We start from the raw sequence: 19598 nt of genomic DNA, 5'->3' as shown, positions 1-19598 counted from the left end.
TGGAAATTATTTAAAAATATCTCTCACAGTGTATTCGCTCCTAAAGAGTGTGTCTATTCATCACACAAGAAACTAATATATATATATATATATATATATAATATATATATATATATATATATATATATATATATATATATATATATATATATATATATATATGTAATATAGAATTTCTCATTTGAGTCTTTCTATATTAACTGGTAAGCTTAAAACATATGTTTCTTATCAAGTTTAAGATGTAGAAGTCGGTCTCTCACAAAGAGCCATAAAAAGTCAAGATGAACCAGATAAGGCCAGATAAAAGATTATGTTCTGAAGTTAATGGGCAATAATTCATCAATGAAGATAGTCCCAGAAAGTTCCCACCGTCAGAGTGGCGAGATAATTGTAGCGAATCAAAACCTCTAAATTTTATAAATTGAATGACGTTTCATTCAGATAAGAAGATACTTGCAACCACGCCCTCTCAGAATCTCACTTTAAAAACTCAGGACAGGCAAAATTGCGTGTCTTTTTCATATTTTCAATGGCTAGATAAAGCTGGGTCAATTCCAAACAATCCCTGCAAAGGGGGAAACCTGATGTAAATATCTCACGCATAATGTTTGCAATACTCCATCTAACGAAATAAAATGCCTTTTTAACAGAAGCCGCTAAAGTCTCTTCAATTATCTAGCCTTTAAAGACATAACATGACAAGCCGGCAGTTCAAGTAATTTGTTTGGAAATAATGGCCCCAGATATAAACAGCAAAGAACATATCCATCGTTTTACTTCAAGGAAAAGATTAGAGGAATATGTTTTACCTTCCGAAAAAGAAGATGAAAAGAAACAACAAATATGTCAACAAGTTCCGATACACGGGGTGAAAAAGCTGAATCCCGTATAGTTCCCACCACAAAAGAAGTAAATAGAAAAATATGCAAGTGGATCGTCAAATCAACAAAAAAAAGGAACTTTATCGCCTGCGAAAGTCGAAATACAACCATCGAAAAAGATTCTGTCACAATAAATATTCATGCTAAAGTTCACCACCGCATCTGGATTAGTCAAAGAATCATCAAAAGCCATATGGAGAATTTCAACTCCGAAGAATCCCCTGCCCCCCAAGAGAAGAAATGATACAGTTCAAAGTAAACCGGCGTTCTTCATCTAGTAGGTGTCGACATCTAAAAGAATACTTGCATCGAAATCATGGAAAACATCTGGAAGGAGAATCTGGACTTACAAATGCTCAGAATCAGATATAAACACTTTTGTGAACACTTTCTTGATAAATCTAGAAAGAGTAACTATGAAAATTATTCCGCGTATCTTCACGTAAAATGTTTAAGTCAAACGTTTTAATATATAAGTATAAATTTGCAATATGACAACTAAACACGGCACTCTTCTAAATGGGTAAGTTATTTTTATAAAAAATATTCAATTTCTATAAGAATTTTCATTTAGTTTTAAAAAGAAGTACATTTGTTTCTTATTATTTAATTGAATATTATGTATAAGTATTTCTTGAAATTATGCTCTTCATTAAAGTTAATTTTAAGAGAAAAAAAATTCGATAAATTGTAAGAAATGAAAATTCTAAAACATAATGTGCTAAAATGGTTCAAAATATTGAAGTATATTATGTTAATATTCTCTTATTGTTTGCATTATTTATTTTGTCATTATTATTACTTGTATTATTGTTTATAAAATTTTTGAAAAAGTTTACATATGAAAATAAGAAAGAAGAAATAATTAATGAGTGTAATATCAATGATAATCATGAAAATATTAAAAGTAATTGTGGAATATATAGGGAGCCGAATTCGGTTAATTCTAAAAATATACAAACTTCTAATAATTTTAACAATACTGAAATTTGTGCCAATGTAGAAAAAAATAATTCAAAGGTAACGCAAAATGTAAATGAATTTGAATTTAGGATAGATTTTTCAAATTTTGAAACAGTTGTTCCTCCTGTTAAAGGCAAAAAACACGAAAATGTTAATTGGTGGTTCGAAGTATTTGAAGATCAGGCTAAATTTTTTAATTTATCTCCTTTACATAAATTTGTATATGCAAAAAGGTGTTTACGCGAAAATGCGTTGATAATTCTTCGTAGCCATCCTAATATTAATTCGTTTGCTCAATTGAAAGAATTATTAATCGTGGAATTTCTTGTTACCTATAACTTAGCCGAAATTCATGAAATTTTGAGAAATAGGAAAAAGCTTACTCATGAATCAGTGCAAGAATATTTTTTAAAATTAAAAGAAATTGCAATTCAAAATAATGTTGATGAACAATCTCTAATGAAATATTGCATTAATGGCATACCCGATACAGTAGAAAATAAAGCTATATTATATGGGTCAACTAATTTAAATGAGTTTAAAAATAAACTAAGAACATATGACCAAATGTGCATAGATAGAGAAAAAAATAGAATACATAATAATGACGTACGTTACAATACTCCTAAATTACAAAAGCAAAAGGAGGTTAAACTGCATTTAAGTGATTATAAAAATATTGAAAATCAGGCAACACATGAGGTGCGAGATTTGCCGCCCAGACCGTGTAAATTTTGCGAAAAAATAGGCATACGAAAAACATATCACTGGGGGCAATTCTGTTCAAATAATCCGGCTATAAGTAAAAATAAAGCTGGAAAATCAAAGACTAAAAAGTATCAATTACTTGTGTCGGGATACATAGAAAGTGAACAATCCGTACAAAAGGGTAAAAAAGAGAAAAAGATAACTCGAGTTGCATGCAAAAATTAATGTTAAACTTGGATACGAGATCAACGATAAATTTGATACCCGAGCATATTGTATTGAAATTGAATGTTCCTGTTAGAAGTTGTAAAGGGATAAATGTTATCCAAACAAAAGGCAAATTAACACTTGCAAAAAAGTGTACTCTTAATTTAAAAATTGGTAATATGGTTAGGTCGACTGAGTTTCTAGTACTAAACAACGAACTAAACTATGCCATATTAGGGGTACAATCTTTATGTGATTTTCACATCGTTATAAATTGTGTAAAGCAAATTGTTACCCAGAGAAACAGAAAACTGATCACTTTCTCACCTCTGGAAAATCGCGACTTGACTTTACAAATAATAACTGAAAATCCAATGCAAATAAGTGTTAGTAACAGTAAACAAAAAGAGAATGAAACTGAGAAAGGGGACATTAAACAATCAATTTCAAAAATAAATATGACAAATAGCGTAAACGAAAATAGTCGTTGTACGGAAAAGAGAAAAGAAAAAGTTAAAAAAGATCTAAAGATTTCGAATGTTTCTGAGATAAATTCTGGTAATGGAGACACAAATTATCAGACCGTCATTCACGAAACAACTGAATCGATAGAAAGTGTGAAAAATTCTGATTTACTCAGAATTCTAAGGGAATATGAGGATATATTTGCTAAGAATAAATATGATGTAGGCAAAGTTAGAATAGAACCACAACGGGTGAGGTTGACTTCGGATTTACCGATCTCTTTAAGGCCATATAAAACATCTCCGAAACAACAGGAAGAAATCGATAACCAAATTCAGGAGTTATTAAAACATAACATAATAAAAGAAAGTTCTTCTCCATATTCCGCGCCAGTAACATTAGTATTTAAGAAGGAAGAAAATAAAAAAACGCGTTTATGTGTAGATTTTAGAAAATTGAATCAGGTGACGAAGTCGGACGCTGAACCGTTACCTCTCATGGAATCTCTAATTGATAAATTAGCTCAAAGTTCCTATTATTCTTCTATAGCCTTGATTTCTGGTTATTGGCATTTACAAATTCACCCAGAAGACACAGAAAAATTAGCATTTGCAACACACAATGAGTTATATGAATGGTTACGTTTACCTTTTGGTTGGAAAAACGCCCCAAGCATTTTTCAAAGAACTATTCGTAGAATCCTTACTAAACATAAAATTAAATTCGCTGCAAATTATTTTGACGATATAATTATTTTTTCAAACAGCTATTCTGAACATTTAGATCATATTAAACAAATTTTTGATATATGTAGACAAGAAAATATTAAATTAAAATTTTCCAAATGTTCCTTTTTAAAACAAAAAATTGACTTTTTGGGGTATGAAATAACAAACGGCACTGTTACACCAAATAATAGTAATATTGAAGCTATTAAAAAATTAAAACCTCCTACAAATGTAAAATCCTTGCAAAGATTTCTAGGATCCATTAATGTTTATAATAAATTTATAGATAAATATGCATCTATTAGAGCTCCACTAAATAATTTGTTAAAAAAGGATAATAAATGGATATGGACAGATGAATGTCAAAAATCTTTTGAATCTCTTAAATCAGCTTTAACTAGTAAACCAATATTAAAAATATTTAATCCTTCTCATGATTGTCATATTTTTGTTGATGCCAGTACAAATGGTATTGGAGCTGTACTTAAACAATGTGATGAATCTGGTGTTCTGTATCCCGTAGCGTTCCACTCCCGCTCATTAAAAGATTATGAAAAGATTATGATTATTTTATCACTGAGCTGGAATGTCTCGCTATTGTGGACACTTTAAATAAATTTCATCACTACCTGTTTGGAAAGAAATTTACAATACATACGGACCATGCAGCCCTTCTTTGGCTTAAAAATGTTAAAAATCTTAAAGGGAGATTATTTCTCTGGTCCTTACACCTTAGTATGTATGATTACGTTGTAAAATATACAAAAGGTAGTACAAATATGGAAGCAGACATGCTTTCCAGAGAAACACTAGATTCAAATGTAAATGTAAACAATCATGGAAGTCAAGTATCACATCTATTGCAATTAAATGAAATCATAGAGGCTCAAAAATGTGACAATTTAACTGGAAAATTTGTAGAAATTAATGATGTAATATGCCTTCGTAAAAAAGGATTTACTAAAATTGTAGTACCTTTTTCATTACGGTTAAAATTACTCAAAATTACTCATGAAAAATTTGGACATCCGGGTATTCAAAAAACGATTAATTTATTAACTCCGGTATATTATTGGCAAAACATTACTTCTGATATCACTAAATTTATTAAGCATTGTCACACATGTCAATTAAATAAGAAGCCCCGACAAAAAAGATTTGGGCTTTTACAATCAATGCCTCCTGTTGATAAACCATTTGATTTGCTTGCAATTGATAGTGTTGGTGGTCTTAATCATTATAATTCAACAAAAAAATATTTGACCTTAATTATTGATCATATGACAAGATATATATGGGCATTCGCTTCAAAATCTATTACAACAGAAACTTATACCACTTTTCTTCATCAAATCTTTCAAAATCAAATACCTGCTAATCTCTTAAGTGATCGAAATGCAGCTTTTACATCGTCGCATTTCAAAAAATTTCTTAAGCATCATAAAGTTAAACAACTTTTAACTACAGCCCATAGGCCTGAAACTAATGGAAAAGTAGAGAGATTAGGACAAACAATCACCACGCGTTTAAAATGCAAAATTAATGAAAATTCTTCCAGGATACCATGGCCTAAATTATTAAAAGAAGTGGTTCAGGAATATAATTTAACTCCTCACTCAGTTACGGAATTCCCGCCGGCATATTTATTAAATGACATAGTTCCATATGAAAATCCTTTAAAAGAGGATATTAATCCTCCACTTGAAGAAGCTAGGAAAATAGCTATCGAAAACACAAAAAGATACCACGAGAAAAATAAAGTTTATTACGATTCTAGATTTGTAGATATAAACTTTTCACCAGGTGACACAGTCATGTATGAAGAGTTTAAATATCCTAACACTAGGAAACTCTTTCCAACTTTTAGTGGTCCGTATAGCATCATTCAAAAGATGTCTGATGTAAATTACGAAATAAATAAAAGGAATAGTCATACTGAAGAAAAAACAGAAATTGTACATGTTTCTAAACTAAGAAAATATTACGAACCAGAGAAATTAAAGACATGAAATTGTCATGGACATAGTTCATTTGAACATGTTACCCCTTTTTCACGGAAGATCTGACCCCTCAAAAATTTTTTGTTTACCCTAATCCAAAATAAATATGAAACGAAATTCCTCAGATGACCTAACCAAAAACAAATAATATTTTTCTTTGTTGTATAATTTGAGATAGGATCTTCCGTATCAATATTGCTGAGATACAAGATTGTTCTCCTTCTTTTGGGGACTACAACTTTGTATCCAGTAACAAGCCCTTAACGATACTAGAATATTAAATTCTAGAGTAACGACACATTTGTGTCCTTTTCTTATTTCCTTCATTCACTTTAGAAATATATGTGAATAATGAAATTCTGTGTATGTGTTTTTAAGTTTATTATTTCTAATTTGTTTTCTTTATATTTACTTAAAAACTTTATTTACTTATATTTACTTTATATTTACTTTATATTTACTTAAAACTTCATTTATATCATTTTATGGTGTTATTAAACAGAATTTTTCGAGAAAAAAAATATTTAATAAGATTAGAGACTCTAAATCTTTTTGTTTATGTTTTTGCTGTATGTTTGTGTGTTCATAAATTTTGATACATTACCTATAGAAGATAATTTGATGTAAACAATTACATAATGTTATACTTAATAGATATGCATGTTTTCTTAAACACAACTTTTACTTTACATTTGTTATTTTTGTTTTGCTTGAAGGATTTTTATTTGATAATTTAATGTGTATTTTGTTATAACTTTATGGAATATTCTGATGGAAGGGGTTGCAAGTAATTAACCATAATTTTTCTAAATTTAATAATGAAATAAAATTTTTTTGGAGAGGGGGGATGTAATATAGAATTTCTCATTTGAGTCTTTCTATATTAACTGGTAAGCTTAAAACATATGTTTCTTATCAAGTTTAAGATGTAAAAGTCGGTCTCTCACAAAGAGCCATAAAAAGTCAAGATGAACCAGATAAGGCCAGATAAAAGATTATGTTCTGAAGTTAATGGGCAATAATTCATCAATGAAGATAGTCCCAGAAAGTTCCCACCGTCAGAGTGGCGAGATAATTGTAGCGAATCAAAACCTCTAAATTTTATAAATTGAATGACGTTTCATTCAGATAAGAAGATACTTGCAACCACGCCCTCTCAGAATCTCACTTTAAAAACTCAGGACAGGCGAAATTGCGTGTCTTTTTCATATTTTCAATGGCTAGATAAAGCTGGGTCAATTCCAAACAATCCCTGCAAAGGGGGAAACCTGGTGTAAATATCCCATGCATAATGTTTGCAATACTCCATCTAACGAAATAAAATGCCTTTTTAACAGAAGCCGCTAAAGTCTCTTCAATTATCTAGCCTTTAAAGACATAACATGACATATATATATATATATATATATATATATATATATATATATATATATATATATATATATATATATATATATATATATATATATATATATATATATATATATATATATATATATATATATATCGTGTACGAATGAATGTGTGGTTTTCTTTTTTCTGTAAGACTTTCACATATTTTTAGATGATTTCTTCTCTTTAGAAGTAAAGTCAGGTCACGGACTTTTATCCTTTAAATTTTTTTCTAGAAAAAAGCTTAAGAGATTAAACAAAATATAAAAGTTTTTTCGATACTTTTCTGGCACTGGCAATTGCAATAGGGTTTTTGCTACTCATCACATTGTAAAAGACTTAATTCTGATAATCTGTTGTTTAGTAATTTGGTAAATAAAACATACTCACTCTTACGGTTTCGCCCTTTTTCGTTCTGCTGCACTCCATGGGCAGTCATAGTAATGTTTTTATAGCATTCCTGAATGCACTCCTAAAATTATGTTTAAAAAGAATGGAGAATAAGGAAAGTAAGTAAAAATCCTGTAAGTAATATAGAGAATAACTCATTTTTTTTTCTGATTTTGTTTCATTTTGTCACCCACCCTCACACAACCATCCCTTTTTTTTCAAATCCTTTCTATATAATCTTCTAAAAATTCAAGCGAATTATTTTGTTGATCTTAACTACTTTCAAAGTTTTTTCTTTTAAATATTATTGATTGCACTTCTAAATACAAGAGTTCTGTGAAAAAATGTGACTATTTTTGTTTTGAATTCCCACTGAACAGTAATTTTTTAAATGTTCAACTGCTCAAGATTTATCGCTGCCTTAAGCAGACGGAATATATAGCATATAGCAGCAGGTGAAATATATAGCAGAATATGCAAGCAGGCGGAAAATATATTAGGGTGCCCCATTTTGACGTTTTAGACTAATTTTCGAATTTCAAAGTACCTAAACCCTCATAAGGTTTGTTTTACTTTTCTGAGTTAGGAACAAAAATAATTTTCACTTAAACAATTTTTAAATATCCAACTCTCACTTTAAATGTTTAACTTTTTAAAATTTTTGACAGTACATTCACGACAGACATCCTTATAAGATAAGACATCATTAATTTGAAACTCTTGGCGCCATAAAAATTTGGTTTTTAGATTCTCAATTCGGAATAAACGAAATCATGGTATTCCTTTATTTTCAAGCATCCCTTACTTCATTAGAGATTGTTTGATGAACTGGAAATTAGTGTTTTTTTCTTCTTCAAACATTTATGGTCGGCTTATTCTATTTCTTCACTGTAGTCTGAAATCAAGCTAAATACCTGTCGAATTTTTTTTTTTTTAACCTGTGCAAAATTAAACAAAATTTTTTAATTTGCATTAGATTTTAATATTATCTATTTAATTGCCAGCTTTAATTATAAATCTTAAGGTATTCAAAGTAATCTAATTTAGTTATCAATCTTTGTTTTTTTTTTACCTTTTTTCTTAATTGGGCCTTTATTCTAATAAACCCGCCTCCTTCACTCCTGGCCACTTACTCCTTCCCATGCCATAATTAGCATTTTTTTTCTTTCGAAAGTGTGGTATGAGAATTTGCAAATCTTTAAAATCTTAACCTTTAAAAAAGAAAGCAGTCTTTGGTTAAAAAAAGTTCCCATCACTAGAAAGAATTAAATGATGTTTTTATGAACAGCTTGAAAGTTATATATTATCATCACCTTTGATTTGACGAAGAGTTTTATAGTTAACTCTCATTACAATTCTTAAGAAATGTAATTATCTATTTCTGAGTTATTCTTTTACAGACTGATGTTTTTCTGACTTTTTTCAAAATTTTGAACACTATCAGTTGAAATAGAAAATAATATTATCAAGAGATAATTCAAAGCTGAAATAAACAAGCATCTAAAATGGGTGTCAACACTCAAAGTTAACTCATTTATTTCATTCACTAATTTTTTTTAAAAATATTTTTGGATTTAAAAATATTTTTAATTTAATAAAAATATTTTTAACTTCTAATTTTTTATAAAAATATTTTTAATTTATGTTTTGAAATGTGATTAGTTATATAAAACTCAAAACAATAATGAATTGTGATAAGAGTGAAAACTAATTCTAATCTTGAGGAAAAAAATCTTTCAAGATCACCCAACCTGTTCCCTATTCTCAACTTAAACATAACATCCGTGAAAGGACTCAATGACACACTTTCTGAGATTCGTTATGATTCAAGAAAGCTTATTATTTGCTATCGGTTATCCAATCATAATACTAAAAATATATTATTAGTGAAAAGGGAGTAAGCAAAAATACAGTCTTACCCTTTTATTTGTAGGTCCATAACCTCCTCTTGCTTTCCACTTTTCTAAATAATCAATGCAATTTGTGTCGTATGGATAAGGAAGCAAATTCTTCTCAATCTAAATATATATAAGTTATTCTTAACGGTACAGTATAAAAATGTATAACAAATATGAACTTTGTGATGAAAGCATATTTTTACCATTGTCAGTACATGGTATAAACATGATTTTAAGATATTGGGGCATTTTATAATGTGGAAGAGGAAAGTTTAAAGAAGTATGTCAAATTTGTGATCTAGACCAGGGGTTTCCAACTTACATGAGGCCGGGGGCCGCAATTAAAAGCACCTGTCAAATGGCGGGCCCCAACTTTATCAAAATTTTATATAGGACTCTTTTATGTTTGAAGGAACATTAAATATTGCTGTCAGATTTTTATCACAGTTTTTTTAATACTAAAAAACAAAATAACATGCATTAAAAATAATGCTTGTTACGTATCATTTTGAATCTTCTCTTCAACTTGTTACGAAATCTGGCAATCTTGTTACGAAAATATTTTAAATCATTCTTGAAAAATTTCCCGTTCATGTAAGTTCATTTGAATCCGCTACTCGTTTTATAGATTTCGTTTCATGTTTTATTCGGTTTTCTCTTTATATTTTATTTTACATTTTAATTCATAACAGCGTTTTCTGCTGTTATGGATTAAAATTTACGCTACTTTGTGCGAAACAAAAAAAATTTAATGATAAACAAACGAAAAAAATAATATTTCAAACGTCACTTCAGCAACGATAAAATATCATTTTTGAATGATTTTCCTTTCACAATTTCAGGACCGCAGTACAGAAGATTTTGGATTTATGAGAGAAATATATACATACAAACTCTTCCTTGAATCAATATAGACAGTATTTGTAATTCTATATTGCAATTGAAAGCTGAGGTTGAAAAGCATATTTCAGCTAGTCCAGCATCGGAACAAAAGTAAATAAATAAATAAAGATTAAAAAAATTTTGCGGTTCTTTGAAGGAATATATTTTTGAAACTGTATAAGAATAACTCCTCACACAATCAATTTAAAATTCAATATGACTATAAAGTTTATCCTGTTTGTTTGTGGTGCAAGGAGTGACATATTGTTTATGCTTGCTTGAAAAATAATGAAAGGTAATTATATCAAACTCTTATTTATGCATTTAAGATAATGAAATATTTTTAATTACTTTTTTCAAGTGAAACGAGTAATGTTTTCCTATCTCCATTGAAAATCCTTGTTCATAGGGATCTACTATTTGTCGAGAATGGTGGAAGGATATCTGTGCTTTAGATTGATAGATAAATGGAGGATATCCTCTTGGATCAAGATCCAAAGAAAAGACAAAACCTGAAAATTTATAAATGTTTATTTTAACAACAATTAAAAATAGCAGTTAACAAATTCGTATGCTACAATCAACTACCGAATCAGGTCTTTTAGGTTAAGTAATACTATGTATAATTTTTTTGTTGTTGCAATTTCGCTTCGATGGTAGCTGTGAGAGAGGCCTTTCTGGCTCTTCAAACTTCTGCTTCAAATATGGGCCTTACCATCAATGAAGATTAAACTAAATTTATGGAAACTCCATCCGCAACTGTAAATCATGATCCTTTATTCATAAATGGTTACACCTTTGAAAAGGTTAATGAATTCAAATACCTTGGAACAATGATCAATGACTAAAACAGCATAAAAACAGAAGTAGACAACAGAATTAAAATGGCAACCAAGTGTTTCTCTGGACTAAGAAAGCAATTAAGATCAAGCCTAATCAGTCGAAAGACTAAAATTAAAATTTATAAGACTCTTATTCTGCCAGTATTGCTCTATGCAAATGAAACATGGTCACAGAATGCAGACACTCAGCGTACTCTTGGTGTTTTTGAAAGGAAAATCCTTAGAAATATTTTTGGCCCAGTACAGGAAAGAGGCTGTTGGCAAATCAGATACAACTTTGAATTATATAGACTCTACGGACAGCCACAGATAGTGCAGGCCATCCGAAGCAATAGATTAAGATGGCTTGGCCATATCTGGAGAGGTCCAGAAAATAATGCAGTCCGAATCGCCACCTTTAAAAATCCTTCGGGATCTCGGGCTAAATGAGGACCTCCAACTAGATGACTAGATGACACTGCTAAAATCTAAATGCATTAAAGATAAACAACTGGAAAACAGTCCCCATGGACAGGAAGCGCTGGAGGCTACGTGTGGTGGAAGCAGCCAAGGCATGTAAGGGGGTGTCGAAGAAGGTGCTGAAGAAGAAGAAGAAGGATATGATATTTTGTCAATATGTTAATTGTATGAAATGGATATGACAAATAACACTGGGGGACAATTTTGTTTTTGCTGTTACATGAGATTTTTTTAAAATAGATCTAAGATACTTTAATCACTGATTTCAAATTTTAATTGCTTTCTCTCACCAAGCTAGAAATTTATTAAAATGTCATTTTTAGTTTCCTTAAAATGTCATTTTTAATTTTTTTGTTGAAATGTACATGTTTAAAAACTTTATCTATAGCAGAGGGTAGCATAAATGTTGCGACAAACTACTAGGCTAGTTAGAGCAAATCAACATAATTAAAATTGCATAGGAACCAATGTATGGGAATCGCATAGGATGCCCAGTAAATAGTCATGTGTGGCTTCCTTAGTATTAGCTGTTTTCTGGTCATAGGTTTCCCGTGATGATGTGCCCTAATTCCCCTAAAAGCTTGTCACAACATTAACGTGACCTCCTGTTTGATATAAAGTTTTTGGACTTGTACATCTCTGCAAAAAAAAAGACCAAAAATGTCATTAACAAATTTGTAGTTTTATGATCAAAACTAGTTTCAGATTTGCAATTATATCTAAATTAAGCAAGAACAAGCATCTGTGTAAATGCAACAAAAAATTAGTTCCTCAGTGTAATCGACTGTACAAAAAAATGGTAATGACTATGTGACATCGAGTCACAAGCTTAAATCCGGATCGTACTCATGTATCGTCCCTAATAGCTTTTTCGTAATTTGTTCAGTTCCCCTCGTGCATTTCTCTCTCCCTCCGGTTCTCAGAAAACACCTGTTTTCCAGGTGGTGTCGCTATCCTTTGAAGTACACGTCCTGATCGTAATCATATATCGTCCCTAATAGCTTTTTTGTAATTTGTTCAGTTCCCCTCGTACATTTCTCTCTCCTTCCGATTCTCAGAAAACACCTATTTCCCAGGTGGTGTCGCTATTTTGGAAGTACACGTCCTGATCGTAATCATATATCGTCCCTAATAACTTTTTTGTAATTTGATCAGTTCCCCTCGTACATTTCTCTCTCCCTCCGATTCTCAGAAAACACCTGTTTCCCAGGTGGTGTCGTTATCCTTTGAAGTACTCGTGAAGATGCTATTCGAGAAGATGCTTTCGAGACCATGACGTTTAGTTATTTTAGAAAACCCTTCGATTTTAATTTCAATGAGTGTGAGAACACTACAACTTTCACTGATAATTTCAGGTTTACTATAAATATCCCGGAGTTCCAACCCTCGTTGCATTCGAGTTTAACATCTTCATCAACTTGCGGTCTCCCAAGAGAGGAGTAATTTTTTATTTTTTATTTCCTCTTGGAGGTTGGATTTGTTTGAAAGGCGTCACAGGCTGCGCCATTGTGTTGGCATCTTTCAAAGTTGTAATTTTTGCTCACCTTTATACAACTACTCAATAGACTCAATGTGATACGTTTTTACTGAATTTAACTGCATTTGAAGAATGGCATCACCTTTTTATTTCTCTGATTAAAGAGGATTTTAAATACTTCCAATATCCAAATCCAATACCGCAAAAATGGATGTTGGTTTTTTTCCGATATCGGAGATTTCAGTGATCGTCCATTAGCGAATATGGCTGTTGGAGACAGCGATCCCAGAGTTTGAGTCTGATTTGTAAGTCCTTGCTGATAGACCTTTTGCCTCTTCAAGTTCATCAAAATAATCTATCTTGTTTGTTTGAAAAATCATTAATTGTTAATTTTAGTTTTTAGAACCCAGCATTACCGGCATGGACTACATTGTTGCTTTTTAAGGTGTATCAGGGCATGAAAATTCATTTCTAAAGTAATAGCCAAACTAAAAAAATTTCACGCAATCATTTTTCCTAAATATAGTTTTAATGATAAAGCGTTCGGAAAAGGGAACACGTGTCGCCTTCTAAATACTCTTTTGCCGCAATATTTTTTTGAATATTGCTGTCCTCCCTGAAAAGATTATAGAAATAAAGAAGCAAATAAAAATAGAGCTTCCTGATTTCCTAAATAAATTTCCAATTATAGCCTTCAGCTGTTTGAATTCGTTTCCAAACAGGCAGAGTTCATATAAGCGTGGAAGTGATTATTGACCAAGTATGTCCTCTTGGAGTTAATACAGTACCTCGTCATCCTTTGGGGCAGATATTTCCCCTTAAGCAACGTCAGCAACAGAACAGATACTAAAATACCTTATGATATTTTCAAGCGAAGCAACAAACTCGCTCGGGGTCGGGATCAATTTATAGAAATTCTGAGCAAATGATCAATTGACGCAATCTTTAAAGAGTTTTTGTAAACTGTTTTTAGTCTATTGTGACAGCTAAAGCCACTTTCACAGGAAGATACGATCAAATACCGTAAGAAATATCATCATCTGAGGCACATTTAGAATTTTCACTGAACATTCCACACTGTTAAACTTATCCAACATCTGAATCAATGTTCAAAAAGTAAACGTGCACTTGGCTCATTCTCCCAACGCAACGCATCTACTTTTTCATTAAAGAAATTTAGGTTTAAGTACTTGGAGAGTTTATTTATCTCCTCTATCCCAAATTCAAGAATTGTATTTGAGTTTTTCTCTTATTTTGAAGGCCAATTCAAGGTGTCAAAACGTACAGAGATGTTTACATAGATTGCAATTTTTATGCGATGCACATGTTTGAATACATATTAATAAAAATATTTTTCTCCCCCTTAAAGTGCAAGTCTTAAAAGTCATGAGCAATTCGCTTCTTTATTCATGACTTAAAATATTGAATTAAAAGTTTATATCTATCGTTGATAAACAAGCTGAGTGACTGACTGTTGCGCGTGAGAAATTCAGTTAGAATTGTCAGAACAAAGAAGCTGGTTAGAAAACATATCTTTGTTTCTGAAAACGCTTTACTCAAAAGTTGTATTTATTATAAACCGTACTCAGAGTTCCAGAAAACTGATGTCATCTAATATGTTTTTCCATTTAACTCTTGAATTACTTACTTGCTCCGCCATATACAGTTTCTGAGCTGTTGTCTGGCTTTCCAATCATGGAATTGAAAGTAAAACAGGAACTGACAATTGGAGACTCGGTTTTTGGGATAAACATTGAACGTGTAAAGCAGTTCCTAAAGAGTAATATAATTAATTAATGCTTGCAAAAATTTAATTTTTCTCATTCAGCTTTCAATTATTATTCTTATGACTTTAGTAATAAAGTAACTTAAGTGTAAAGACTAGGTAAATAAACACTAATATACTAAAACTTTATTTTTTTAAAAAAGGAAAGTATTCTCTGAACAGCCGTTGTGGGCCAAGGGGTATAATGATAAAAAAATATATCTTAATAAAGAAATAATAAAAATAATCTTAATAATAGAAATATAGCCTAATGAAAAAATGTATAATGATAAAAAATTGTATCTTATTACAAATTTCAAAGGGACATTTGTCATTTCAGAAATTAAGTTTAAAGCGAAGTTTCTAACACGGTCGTTAGTTCATTCGCAATTATGATTTATTATTTTTGTTTTTATTTTTTTATCGCATTAGAAGTTAATTGTTTTAATCAATGATCTTAGTTCCGTAATCTTTCCGTAACTGAGTGAAAACAATAACACGATTCAAAACCAGTACGGCATTTTGTTAACTTTCGCTTTATTCCCGTTTTTATATTCTGTTTTAGAGACGATCTGTACACACGATTTAATTTCTTGGATTTATTCATTAATAATTTCTAGTTTCGATGCATTTAAATTTGCACGTAAATTTGCAATTCATAAGATTTTTCTGTAATCTATAAATTTTAAATGCCTCTAAAACATTCGAAATTCTAAGGAGCTATAAATTCCATAGAATATAACTATTATCCTGACGCAAATAAAGCTCATGATTTCAATGTTTTGAGTATTATTTTTAGATTTTATGTCTTCAATAAGATATAAATGGATTCATAAATTGAATCGTAAACAGTACAACTAGTGTAATAATTTTTTCTGCTTTTAGCTTAGACGCAAAAACCCTTGTTTCTATACTGATGCCGCTATTTCCTCGTGTAGGTTTATAAAAACATCATTTGATGCTTATTTTCGCTGCTAGATGGCACTAGATGAGTCAGGAAATTTTTTTTCTCATGCTTTTTTTTTCCTTCCTCCCGCGTATTTGTGAATTTGCATGCTTTTTGTTTTTCGTTCGCGATGTAAGCATTTATTAAAGATATAAATTTGCCGAGTGTCAGCGGCGTTATATGTGGGAATAACAAACGAAAATATTTTGATTATGAAGACAGTGATTCAGATTCGAAGTATTCCATAAATCTGGGCTTTTCTTTTATTTTTCTGTTTTATTACAAAATTTCTGTAACATTTTTCGAGACAAAATATTTAAAAATAATATTCGTCTGAAGATTAAAATATTGTATTAATATTTTTTATTTATAAAAACTTCCCGCTGAAATAAACAGGCGCCGTAATACAAGTTTTTGGAAACGTAAAAGCTATCACAATTCTTGTATTATTTTAAAACAACTGATGGAGATGTGAATTGTAACATATGCAGTTAAAGAAAAAATTTAAAAAATTGCCGGAAAGTATAAAAACTTTGCCGTTGCGGAGGGTTAACTAACTACAGTTTGTTGGAAATACTCGATTTAAAATTTCTAAGCACAAAACGGTTTCTTTACCATTATTTTATTTTTATTTCTATCCGTTTTCAAAGAAGTCTCGTCTTTTATCGTCACCGGTTATCAACGTGTTGTTCATGTGAAGAGAGTTTTGTGCATGTGAAACATGTTGAGTGCATTTTAACATTTTTAAGAAGCATTATTTTCTTTGTAAGTAGAATAGGCGTCTCAATTCTACCAGATTTCCCCACTTTTCACAATTTTTCCCTCTCCGTTGCCGTGTTTTCCCCAAATCTTGCTTTTTTCCCCAGAAACTATGGTAAAAAGGAGGAGATAAGTATGGAGAGTAAGGAAATTGCATAATCTTGAGACACCTATTCTATTAAGAAAAAATATTGAATTTTATCAATCTTGTAGGTTTTTAATGTTATCCCTTCAGGTTTTAAGGAGTATTTTATCCTAAAAAGGATAATCTTTGCAGTTAATGTTTGATGCAATAGTAAACTGCAGTCTAATATTTAAAAAATGATTTTGGTTATAAAAAAACAGAAATTTGTGAACCTGCATCTTTCTTCCTCAAAAAAATCTATAAATGGTAATTCCAAATAACAGGCGTAGAAAAAATGGCTTTTTTCTTGGAGAAACGGGGTGAAGTTTTTAAAACCCATGGAATACAGCTCTTCATATACTGACTTTGAAGGATACTTGAAAAGAAAGAAAAGAAAAGATTAGAACACTGAATAATTGGGAACGTTGAAAATATTTCAGGTGAATATCTATAAGTAGTTCGTCGGCCACTTTTTAAGCTCTATGTTTCAGACTCATGGAAATATATCATAGAATTAGGAGCATCAAGAAATATTTTAAAAGTAAACCCCTGAGAAAGGGTGCCTGCCTATAATTGCTGGTATAAGAACACGTTTTATTGTTTTCGTCAAATTCTTAATTTGGACCGGCAGCAACAATACTTGTTTTATGTGGGTGTTCTCTAATAATTTTGTACTTAGTCGCAAACTTGCTAAGTTCCAATTTTAATTCAGTACAAATTATATATTCTCCTGATTCGGATTTCGTAATATCAGTATATGAGGTTTTTCGTAAAAATGCAATTCTTCTAGCTTCACACAGAGAAACAGGGCTATTTCGATCAGTTTTGCATAATGTACGAGTGCTGGATAATCTCGATGATTTGGGGTATGGGGGGTCATTGCAATTTCGTCGAATATAGGTCACTAATGCATGAGTTTAGATGTTCGGAGAGACGGCGTACACTGTTTCCGCACCTAAATGGTTGTTTACAGTATTTGTCAAGGTGCCCAAAACCCAAACAATTATTGTATACTGTCCTGAAAAGTTTTTTGATTCATAATATTCGTTCCAAGGGAGAGTTTTCACCGGGATGACTGTCCTAGGGATGCTAAATAAGATTGCTGAGGTTGGTTTTCCCCGATTCAATAACCGGCGGATTTCGATAGCCCGAACTCAATTTTCAATGTTGAATTCGTTGCTAATGCCCAGTACTGCTGCTTCGATAAGAAAATTTCTGAGAATAAACTTGGATGAAATTAGTTTCAGAAGAAATTTTGCTGATACTGGAACATCTAATATTTCCTTGATGTCTAAAAGGTACTATGCTGTTTCCAGGTCCTTACAATGGGTTAATAAGGCTCCATTGTTTGGAAGCGTATAATTGTTATTCTTTTGGTCACTGCAGAAACTATTAAATCTGCTTTGAGCCGCACTGGAGAGGTCTGTGGAAGAGTATAAGGTTTTTCTTTGGGTTCAATGATGAACCAAAACTCTGTTGAGCCATTATTTTCGATATGAGCAAAAATATTTTCTATTGGCTCATTGGAGGTCTGTGGGGAATCTAAGAGGTTGGACATTCTGGAAGGGGATCCCTCAAAAAGTAAAAAAGTCAAGAAAGCTTATCTGTATCTTGGTAATCAAAAAAGGAGAGAATCGCTATCAATCTAGTAACAAGTAATCCGTGGGTGCCTACTGATATAAAATAAAGTTGTTATCTTGCTTAAAGTCAACACTCCGACTAGAAGAATTGTTCCAATAAAATAAAATTACATTGGCAGATTATCCTAAAGGCGTCTCCAGTAAAAAAAATGTCGTCTCAATCTTCAAAATTAATAAATCCAAAACTTCAAAATTTAAGAAAAAAAATAAAAAATTAAAACTTCTTTGAGGGATGACGTTTTCAGTCAAGATTCAGATGATTGTCAGTGTCAATGCCCGCCATCAATTCTAGAATACTAAACATGACAGAATGCCTAACTGTCTCTTAATCCGCCATCATTGATAGTTCTTTGATTTATGGTAATAGCGAACACATTGTAGCTATTATTAATAATAAATTTTCCTTAGTCTTAAAAAATTTCATCAAGCATTTTCTATCTTAAACTATAAAAAATTTTCATGTAAAAAATTCCAGATTTTGCTTGGAGTTTTCTTGGAAAAAATAAAGGAAAAAAAATTTCTGTTGATTTTTCCTGATGAAATCTACTGTTGTCTGGTTCATTTTAAGAGTTTTAAGAGCTTTTGAGCGTAAAAAAGTTTTGCTTCAATATTTTTTTAAAAATTAAATTTAGCATTTGACAACGAAGAAAAAAATTTTAATTTTTTGAGATTTATACCCTTTTTATAGCTCAAAACTTGAGCTTAAGTCTCTCCTCTAAGAATCTCTGCTGAGCTTTACATATCGATGAAAAAAAGCACTTAGATGGCTAAATGATTTCAAACCTGTTTAGAGGATGTTTCACTTAACCTCAATGACAAGTTAATCGCCATTCTTTATCGCCAAATTTAGAAATGATAGAAAGTATTTTAAGTTATTCACAAATAGAAAAATTAATTTATTGAAATTTAAACCAATTAAAAATTTTCAGTTGAATTATTCTGACACTTAATCCGTTTCTTGTTTTGTAGCTTAGTTTGTGCCTAACTTTACATGTTTTTTTCTACATGTAAAACGGGTTTGAGCGTTGCTGTCCATATTATTTTCAGAAATTTCTATGTTTTTATTGCGTTG

The 19598-nt window shown here is 30.9% G+C and overlaps 1 protein-coding gene across 1 annotated transcript in view; it reads right to left on the bottom strand.

The window, feature by feature from the left end:
- Nucleotides 1–19598, bottom strand: part of LOC107445175 (uncharacterized) — an 83145-nt gene that overhangs the window by 53321 nt on the left and 10226 nt on the right. Inside the window, exons 3-7 of the mRNA XM_087168978.1 lie at nt 17120–17262; nt 14941–15065; nt 10866–11026; nt 9654–9752; nt 7735–7816 (exon numbers count right to left, since the gene is read on the bottom strand). Coding sequence (XP_087025104.1) covers nt 7735–7816; nt 9654–9752; nt 10866–11026; nt 14941–15065; nt 17120–17262 — 610 coding nt within the window. The remainder of the gene's footprint in view (nt 1–7734; nt 7817–9653; nt 9753–10865; nt 11027–14940; nt 15066–17119; nt 17263–19598) is intronic.

This window comes from Parasteatoda tepidariorum, chromosome 8 (assembly GCF_982258835.1).
Source record: "Parasteatoda tepidariorum strain Cologne lab strain chromosome 8, Ptep-v5.0, whole genome shotgun sequence".
NCBI lineage: Eukaryota > Metazoa > Arthropoda > Arachnida > Araneae > Theridiidae > Parasteatoda > Parasteatoda tepidariorum.
This window is presented reverse-complemented; position numbering and strand designations above follow the sequence as displayed.